Source organism: Zingiber officinale, chromosome 2B (genome assembly GCF_018446385.1).
Source record: "Zingiber officinale cultivar Zhangliang chromosome 2B, Zo_v1.1, whole genome shotgun sequence".
NCBI lineage: Eukaryota > Viridiplantae > Streptophyta > Magnoliopsida > Zingiberales > Zingiberaceae > Zingiber > Zingiber officinale.
This window is the reverse complement of record NC_055989.1, coordinates 104,690,292-104,699,233: the sequence shown is the minus strand read 5'-3', so window position 1 is coordinate 104,699,233 and position 8,942 is coordinate 104,690,292. Positions and strand designations below refer to the sequence as shown.

General features: G+C 38.7%; 3 protein-coding genes across 3 annotated transcripts; 1 reads left to right on the top strand and 2 right to left on the bottom strand.

The window, feature by feature from the left end:
* The first annotated feature begins 1,206 nt into the window (after positions 1-1,206).
* On the top strand, positions 1,207-3,577 carry LOC122046640 (TLD domain-containing protein 2-like). The gene is made up of 8 exons (XM_042607425.1): positions 1,207-1,307; positions 1,713-2,125; positions 2,212-2,284; positions 2,734-2,814; positions 2,899-2,962; positions 3,029-3,116; positions 3,205-3,289; positions 3,378-3,577. Exons 1-8 carry the CDS (start codon positions 1,251-1,253, stop codon positions 3,465-3,467), a joined length of 951 nt encoding a protein of 316 aa, XP_042463359.1. The 5' UTR covers positions 1,207-1,250; the 3' UTR covers positions 3,468-3,577.
* Positions 2,275-5,591, bottom strand: LOC122046638 (protein spinster homolog 3-like). Its single transcript, XM_042607424.1, has 3 exons — positions 5,201-5,591; positions 4,194-4,945; positions 2,275-4,103 (listed from the first exon to the last, which is right to left on the bottom strand). Exons 1-3 carry the CDS (start codon positions 5,495-5,497, stop codon positions 3,611-3,613), a joined length of 1,542 nt encoding a protein of 513 aa, XP_042463358.1. The 5' UTR covers positions 5,498-5,591; the 3' UTR covers positions 2,275-3,610.
* A 1,317-nt stretch (positions 5,592-6,908) lies between these two features.
* Positions 6,909-7,928, bottom strand: LOC122046637 (PLAT domain-containing protein 1-like). Its single transcript, XM_042607423.1, has 2 exons — positions 7,748-7,928; positions 6,909-7,652 (listed from the first exon to the last, which is right to left on the bottom strand). Exons 1-2 carry the CDS (start codon positions 7,853-7,855, stop codon positions 7,134-7,136), a joined length of 627 nt encoding a protein of 208 aa, XP_042463357.1. The 5' UTR covers positions 7,856-7,928; the 3' UTR covers positions 6,909-7,133.
* Between the last annotated feature and the right edge of the window lie 1,014 nt (positions 7,929-8,942).

Genomic DNA, 8,942 nt, shown 5'->3' with positions numbered 1-8,942 from the left:
TGAACCAATATGAAGTTAATCAAAAGACTCTTCAAATTTTTTTAACACAAATTTCATAACTCCTTTTTTTCAACAGATTGATCACTATCCCTTTTTTCGAAGATGATGGTTCTTGAATATTTAATTTTTTTGAAAAATATCTTAACATATTGCATATAGTTCTAAAAAAAATTAAGGTATATGTCAAGAAATAAGAAAATAGATGAAAACATAAAAGCACCAAACTAACAATTAATACATAAAGAACAACAAATAAATATGATTTATGTTTTTAAAATGTCAAAATCAAAAGGCCAAGAGGGGAGGGAAGTAAGGAAAAATATGTTCCTTCACAAGTCAAGTCAAGCTAGGAGGAGAATATTTTTTGTTTAGAAGAAGACAAGAGGCATGACTGTGGAAAGAATTTGTAATAGAATTTTATGACTTTTGTTTGTATAGAATAAATTTATTTTATTAATTAAATATTTAAAGATATACTCATCATTTTATTTTATGTTTATAAAAACAAGAGGTCATAACCCCCTTGCCCCTTTATGAGTGTCCATGGTTATTTGTCTAAGTATTATATTAAAGCCTTTTTTATAAATGGAATAGGGTGAAATTAAGATATGTATTTCAATTCTTCCTTTTTAAAAAATGGACTTTCTTTTTCCTAGTTGTTAAAATAGTTTATTTCTTTCTATTTTAATTTTGTGATTATATATTTTCACATAATACTTTTTTAATTTATAAAAAATCCCTAGTCATAAAATCCTTATTTGGAAAACTCTGAGTCCCTTCGGATGACTCTAGTGGCTAGCGCATGAGGTGTTGTCATAATGAGATCTGGAGTTCGAATCTCGACAAAGTCGAGGTAAATACCTCTCTTATGTGTTAGTCAGTATTTCAAAGGCTAGTAGCCGTCCTATTCATTTTTATTTTTGTCACAATAATCAAATATTTTGGATTTCATAAAAATATAATAAATATTTATCGATCGTATTTCTAAAGACAAAACAATTTAATTAAGTTATAATAAAAAAATATATATTTATTACTTTTGGATAAAGATTAGAACATCTAAAAAAAAATTTAGTGGGAATTTTGGAAAATATTGACCGTTGTTAGATTTTCTTTTTCTCCGATTAAGGACCTTCTTAAGTTTTTTTAGCCAAAAAAAAGAATAAAATTTCTATAAATACGCAAGACCAAGTAACGGTCAAATCAAAGAGGGAATTTGCCAGCGCCGCTGTTTCTTCCTTGGCCGATCGATGGGATGCCTGCCATCGTTCAGAAGCAAAGCAGCAAACTTGGCCGTCGTCCCTTGGGTAAGCACTAACTCAACATTTTCTGAGGTAAAAAAATTTGAGTCTTTGTGAATTTTGTTCATCGTTGTTTGAATTTGTCCCCGATTTGGTTCGTTTGTGTTTTTTTTTCCTTTCGATTCTTTCATTTGATTGCAGCTGCGTGATGCCGAGATCCTTGAGTTATGGTTTAAGCATAGGGCTTCGAGTTGCAGTTTAAGCATAGCATTTTCTAGCACAACAATATCAATTTGATATTCCTCTAGCAATAATGTTTTTAGTAGTCGATTGTAGTCTTTGGAATATCCTAAAAATACAGAAACTTTGGGAATGTATTCTCCCATCTTTTTAAATTTTTAGAAACATTTTCAGTGTGCAATCCTGCCTGCATAAGGTTTCTGATTGGATAAAATCGTCTTCTCTGTTTAGGAAAAGGATTTGACAACACAACATCCTGAGAAGGAATGTGAAGTTCCTGATGGACCTGATACATCACCTTTTACTGCATGCTTAATCTCTTTCTCGTCATCTTCAAAGTCAAGTAATCATCTTACTGGAGATCAAAATAAGATTGAAAGTAGTGGAAGGATATCTTTGTTTACTAGAGGCAGGAGAATACTTGGAAAAGCTATCAACAAGGCTGCCAAAATAATTGGATTGAGACAGAGTTCAGAAACCAAAGGCGAACACAGATCAGTTTCGGTCACAAAGCATGATAATACATATTTTGAACTGCCAGACATGTCTGAAAAATCAATGCTTCTGTCGGATAATATTCGTGCTGCCCTCTACTTCTCACTGCCAGCATTAGTTAAAGGGACAAATTGGGTGCTGCTATACAGGTGCTTCTATACATTTGTGAGATTATTATAGAAGGGAAAGAAATGTTGCATTCATTTGTTCATCGTTTTTGTTTGGATAAATGCAGCACATGGAGAGATGGGATTTCTTTATCAACTCTTTATAGAAGAAGTGCACTTTGTCCTGGCTATTCTCTCTTGGTAAACTAACTAGTTTCTAAAAACAATTATATTGTTTGGGTATGTATGCTATTTATGGTTAGGATAGTTTATATTCTCTTCTCTAATCGTCATCATTGACTTAAATCATGATTATCTCAACTATTTGGAGTTGTCTTATTTCTACTGAGTAGGATGCTAAGATACTAAGATTCAAGGATAAATGTTTGTCTTTCGAGCCTTTTCTTGTGAGGAGAAAGGAAGGCATACATCGAAACCAAGGGATGAAGGCTTGATTAGATCTCAAGACTTCGTTCAATATCGCCAAGGCTCTTACAGAATATTCTAGTAATTGAATGAAGAGGTCAAAACCAAGGCGCAATCTCCATTGTTCTAAACAAAATAATCTAAAAAAATTATAGATGACATATCGTTGATGGAATATCAATCTTCTAATCACAGTGAAGTTGACAGCACTTTCCTCTTTTCAGGTTGTTGGCGATAGAAGAGGTGCTGTTTTTGGTGGACTAGTTGAAGCACCACTGCAACCGACCAATCGAAGAAAGTATCAGGTTACAAGTTGAAGGATTCTCCCCTCCATTCGACATGTTCTCATTTCGTCGGCTCGAACTAATTCTGCATTCGCATTGTTTCAGGGAACAAGTAGCAGCTTTGTTTTCACTGATCTATCTGGAACTCCTGTAATATTCCGAACTACAGGTACTTGAGCTACTCTTCGATGCGAACATTCTGCGTGTACTTATTCTGCCTACCGAAATTCTACAGGTAGGAATAGCTATTTCACACTTTGTTCATCTGATTCCTTGGCACTGGGCGGTGGCGGCCACTTCGCACTATTCTTGGATGGAGATCTGTAAACTCTTCTCTTTAGCTGACTCTATCTCAATATCATGTGCCGGTTTTGAGTATCAGAACTAATGTTTTTCGACTCGTTTTTAAAGGTTGAATGGATCGAGTTCTTCTTCAGATACTTTCGGCAATTCCTGTCTCGCCCACACAGAAGAGTTTGAAGTAAAGGAGATTGAGGTATCTGATGATTCGTCTCGTCTTAGATGAACTGAATTTTGGTCGGATGTGATTCCAAATAAAACATTTCCTCGATTCATTTCTGCAGTTGTGGGGTTTTGTCTATGCTTCCAAGTACGTCGAGATGGTGGAACTGTGTCGATCCAAAAAAGCCAGGAGTTCTCAGATGGTGAACTAATTTGTTTTGTGCTCGAAAATCAGCTGTTTTGTTTCGTTGTTAATTACAGCAACTGAGTTGTAATGCAAATATGAATGGTTTTTAATGCAAGTTCAAAACAAGGTTAGCTATGATTATTTACTACTACAATTCGGAAACTCTACTTAGTGGGCGAGTAGTGTTCGCTCATCACTGTCATCAGTATCTTCATCCTCATAAACAATATCAATCACACTTCTCTGGTTCTCATTCATCTCAATTTCAGAGAGCTGAACCTCAGAAAACTCTCTAAACATTTCCTGAGCATTATCCAACTCGATCTGTTCCAGTTCCGATGCTATCACCGAATCCATTCGCGCCCTACCTCTGTCTCTCGGATACGTACAGTAGAGGAACGAATAGATGAAGCAGCAGAGCGTCATAGGAATCGCTATCGATGTGTAAAGTGCCTTGGCTAGAGATGCAGCATTTGCTCTGTCTCCCTCGATACTACTATTGTTGCTTCGTCCATTGTCCACTGGCCGGTAGCCGTAGACACGCTCAGCCAAAATGCCGACGGTAGGAGGGGCAAACGATGAAAGAACAGACTCTAAAGATCGATCGAGTGCATATATACTTGTTCTTGATTTCTCAGGCACTATCTCTGCAAATATAGGGCTGCATGGAAAAAAGGAAATTCGCGTTAGATTCACGATTCATCGACAACATAAAGCATCATAGATTCATAGAATCAGTTAGTAAACATACTTGTTTGTCGCCGGGGCATTCCAAGAGATGCTTAAGCCCATGATGAACATGACGAGGCCGTGTACCACTCCCGTGGATGGATCATCTGGCAAGACCAGCATCAACAAGGCTGCAAGTGGAATTGCAGAGGCAGAACTGATCTGAGACAAAACTATTCTCCCGGAGTTAGGGAAACGACCGGCGAAGAAGTCCCCCATTGCCCCGCCTAAGAGCCCTCCAAGTGCACTTGCAACGATGAACACGCCCATGAGAATTCCAGTGCCCCTGTGAGAGAAACCGATGAGTTCCAACCACATCGGTGCGAAAGATAATGCCGACCAGGGAAAGGAACCGGTCACTCCCTGCGCCACGATTATCTGAAACGACGGGACCTTTATTATACCCTTCGCATCTTCGAGCAAATCTAGGACTTCTGCCCAAGTCGTCTGCCTTGAGAGATGATCACTGGCCGGCTTGGGATCGTCGAGGAAATGAGGGTCGACTGCAAAGAGCCGGATGAGTACTCCAACAACCACGCTTATGATACCGACTATGTGAAATGCAACTCTCCAACCAGCGATTCCCATTACGGTAGTGGAAGCCAAGGACAGAGATAAGAAGCCTCCGATGATAGAACCGAAATTGCCGGTCAGCTGTAGCCATCCGAAAGCTGTACCACGGGTGGTGTCATTGGTGGAGTCGGCAACAAGGGATTGAATTGCTGGGGTCACAAGTGCTAATCCAATTCCATTCAAGCCTCTGGAAATTGCTACCTGAGGGAAAACGAAATTGTCTTGCCAAATATGTTTGATTCTTCGTTACAGAAATCATACATGAATTGACTTTTAAGAAGGAAATCGGCACAATTTTGTTATTGCAATTGGGAACATCAATATCGTCAACAAAAATCTGCAATTGAAGAACGAAATCATGATTGGGTAAATGGTACCCTCAGTCGAGATCCAACAAATCAAAATCCGGCCGACGTCAAGATGGAGCGAATCGAACGATTTTTTTTAGGTGCGCACCTGGAGGAAGGTGTTGGAGAGGGCGACGAGGAAGGTGGCGATCGCCCAAAGCAAAGCTCCGAGCGCTATGACGTGGGTGCGGTTGTGGCGGGTGGCCAGGTACGCCGCGAGGGGGTAGCAGGCGGACTGGACGATGGATCGGAAGAGGGTGAGGGAGCCGAGGCCGGTGGGCGAGGCGTGCAGCGCCGCGCCCACCTCCTTGTACACCGACGGAAGGAGCGCCTCGTCGGCTCGCTCCATGATCGCAGCCAGGTTCACCAGGACCAGCGTCCGCTGCTCCGCCGTCCCGAGCTTCATCCTCTGTGTTGCAGCCGTTGGATCTGATCGGATCGGAGACAAGGGCGAAGGAATAACCGACCAAGGGTAGTATAAACAATGGTATATCCGAAGAACGCGAGAACAAAGACGTGGGGTCGTCACGGATAGAGAGGCTTTGTGATTGGTATCCCACCAGGTGCATAGCAGAGAGTATCCTGTATTCATCGTGAGTAGAGGGACCAACTATTGTACTCTAGAATTTACCGTTCCACCTTGCAATAACTGGGTCCCAAAGAGAGTCCAGTGATCTATGAGGTAATAAGTACAGTTAGACATTTGTTTGAATTGAAACGGAACGAGATCCGTAGAAATGGAATTTATAAATATCGGCAAATGACTGTATCGTTCCGTAATATCCAAATGACATAAGACGTTTCATATTGGGAATAATTGGATGACAACATTTTATCAATAGATTAAAAATGAGTTGAAAAATAACTGATTTTAAATAGTATATCAAATTAATACCAAAGGATATAGAAATAATCTATATAAGATACGATTTCATATCTGAACTTTCTAAATTTTTAAATTTTATGCTTCAAATATTAATTTGACATATTATACTAAACACATAAGATACACAAAATATGATTCCATATCATTTTAAGTTTTCCATGATTATGATCTGATTTTAGTCTAAATCAGGACTTAAAGAATTCAGAATGAAGTTAGATCATATTTATTCATATCATTTTAAGTTTTCCATGATTATGATCTGATTTTAGTCTAAATCAGGACTTAAAGAATTCAGAATGAAGTTAGATCATATTTATTCATCTAGAATTCATGTCCTTAATAACAGTGTTGATGTTTTTTCAATACTGATATGTTTAAAAAATATAATTCATATTAAAAAATGATTATTCTTGATGTGACATATGAAAAAACATATGTGAGAATATAAATATAATTAAAAGAAATATAACTTCTATTTAATTTTTCTAATTATATTGATGTACTTTTATCTCTAGAGAAAATTATATTGATGTACTTTTATGATTATATTTATTTACTCTTAATCGGTGATAAAATCAATTGCTACACGGTATAAAATCGATCAAAGTACATCTCTAGGGAAAATTATATTGATATACTTTTATAAATTATATTGATGTACTTTTATCTCTAATTCTATTTATTTCACTCATACTTAATGAGTGATAGAATCAACTGCTACACGGTATAAATCGATCAAAAATGAAATTAGCACGTGCCGATAAACAGTGATCGATGAATTGCTACACTACATAAATCGATCAAAAATGAATTATAAATTTTATAATCTTTTTAAATATAACAGATAGAATTGTAACAAATATAACAGATACAAGAAGTTTATATCACCGCGACAAATCATTTATTTCTTGTAGCCATCAAACAAATTAAATTCCATAGAAATCCTTTGATTATTTATTTATTAACACCAAGTCCGTAACGTCTGTTTTATTCCCCAACCCGAAATTTTAGCACGACCGAAGAAATAACACATCGACGGAACCGATACGGTGACAAAACGGTGCCGGTTTAATGAATCTAACACAAAGTTCACAAACAACGACGACAAAATGCAACCACAACGTGGGGTCTGGCGAAGCGGTGAATGGTGATCGGCTCACGCGACGGTCACGTGCTTCTTCTCTCCCTTTGTGATCGTCGCAATCTCCTCGCCGCCCTCGTCGTCGCCATCGCCCGAGTTGGACCTGGAGCAGAGATCCCGGATGGCGTAGAGCTGATAGGGGCTGGCGTCGCGGGCGAGCCACTGCTCGACGGTGAAAAGCTGCTGGTTGCATCCCAAGTGGGGGCCGGTGGTGGTGACTTCAACATAGTTGCAGTACCAGCCGTGTCCGGGGCCGGATCCGTCGGAGGTGAGGTTCATCCAGCAGGGCGGCCAGGAGGAGATGCAGGGCCCGCGGCCGCTGAAGATGTCGAGGTTGCCGCGCTCGAAGTAGTCGTAGCCGTCTCCCATGAGGCCGCCCCACGACTCCAAGTCCTCGATCAGGACCCCGTCTCCGTCGACGCCGGCAATCGCCAGACTGATGATCGAGTCCGTGCCGCCCTTCCAGATCGTCCCGGTCCGGACGTAGATGGTGTACACGCAATTGTACTCGTCCTTGTTTCTTCCATCCACCAGCTGCTCGATCATTTGCCCCAAAGAACAAAAAGAAAAGTAAAGAAAAAGCATAGTAGCTGTAGGCAAATCCTCGATCATGCTAGAAAGACACTTACTTTGTGAAGGGAGAGCCTGGTGGAGTGAGCCATGGTGATCAAACAGCAGAGGAGGAGGAGGAGGAGGAGGAAGATAGAGGGACTGTGGATTCTGCTGCCGCCGGCCATGATTGATTTGATTGCCTTCCCTCGCCTCTTTGCGAGAAGAAGAAGAGAGGAGACTGGGATATTTTTCAATATTTTTCTTCTCTCGCCTCTTTAAGAAAGAGTTTACTTCAAAGGGGTATATTGGGAATATTAAATTGGGGTCTGCTATCCTGCAGACACACCAAGGTAACACCTAGCTCGTGCAGCCATGTGCGAGTCACGTGTCGAAGGTACTGGTGGCCGCGAAGATGGAGAGCTGGATTAAATTAAGACCGCAGCCATCATCTTCAATCCACGCGTCCCGCGTTTGATTGGCGGAGTGTGGTCTCTGGGACAATGGCCATCTCAGCGGCTTCCTAGCGTTGTCGGCAACGAATGAGCCGGTAACGTGGCAGGTAGCAATTTTGCCATTCATTTATCGTTTCTCTCGAGAAATAAATAAATCATAATTTCTCCTTTTTAAAGTCATTGGTATCTGATGTCCAGCGATGAGAAAGTATCCATCCAATTATCGCTACAAATCTACCATCATTTTTTTAAACTATATAATAAAATCAAAATATCTTATCATAAGAGTAAAGTAGAGAAAAATTCTTAATTACAAATTGAATTTTACATGTAATTCTTACGTATAAAAAACTTTATTTCCACTTCCTGTATGTAAAATTTTATTTGCTTCAACTCCCTCATATAAATATTATGACCTAATTGTCATTTAAATTTTTTAGGTACAAAAGGTTAAAAAATGAGTATAATTCCTCTTAAATTCAACACTTTACATTAGAATCGAGCATATTTTCTATTAAATTCAGCATATTTTTTTCCTATTTTAATATAATTCCTCCTAAATTCAGCACCATGTAAAAAGAAAATCTAGTATATTTTCTATCCAAGTATCATTTAAAGAAAATCTAATATATTTTCTATTCAGTATTATTTAAAGAAAATCTAGTATATTCGAGTATATTTTCTATTAAAATTGTCCTTCATATTTTTTAGGTATAAATAGTTTAAAAATGAGTATAATTCCTATTAAATTCATCATTTTAAATTAGAATCGAGTATATTTTCTATTAAATTGAGTACGACTTTTTTCATATTTAATATA

Bases quoted from the DNA above. Each gene is read 5' to 3' on its own strand.
- LOC122046640 (XM_042607425.1), top strand. From the start codon at position 1,251: ATGGGATGCCTGCCATCGTTCAGAAGCAAAGCAGCAAACTTGGCCGTC. The intron at 3,117-3,204 runs GTAAACTCTTCT...TCGTTTTTAAAG, and splicing joins CTATTCTTGGATGGAGATCT to GTTGAATGGATCGAGTTCTT. The intron at 3,290-3,377 runs GTATCTGATGAT...TCATTTCTGCAG, and splicing joins TTGAAGTAAAGGAGATTGAG to TTGTGGGGTTTTGTCTATGC.
- LOC122046638 (XM_042607424.1), bottom strand. From the start codon at position 5,497: ATGAAGCTCGGGACGGCGGAGCAGCGGACGCTGGTCCTGGTGAACCTG. The intron at 4,946-5,200 runs GTGCGCACCTAA...GTTTTCCCTCAG, and splicing joins TCTCCAACACCTTCCTCCAG to GTAGCAATTTCCAGAGGCTT. The intron at 4,104-4,193 runs GTATGTTTACTA...TTTTCCATGCAG, and splicing joins AATGCCCCGGCGACAAACAA to CCCTATATTTGCAGAGATAG.
- LOC122046637 (XM_042607423.1), bottom strand. From the start codon at position 7,855: ATGGCCGGCGGCAGCAGAATCCACAGTCCCTCTATCTTCCTCCTCCTC. The intron at 7,653-7,747 runs GTAAGTGTCTTT...ATGATCGAGCAG, and splicing joins CCAGGCTCTCCCTTCACAAA to CTGGTGGATGGAAGAAACAA.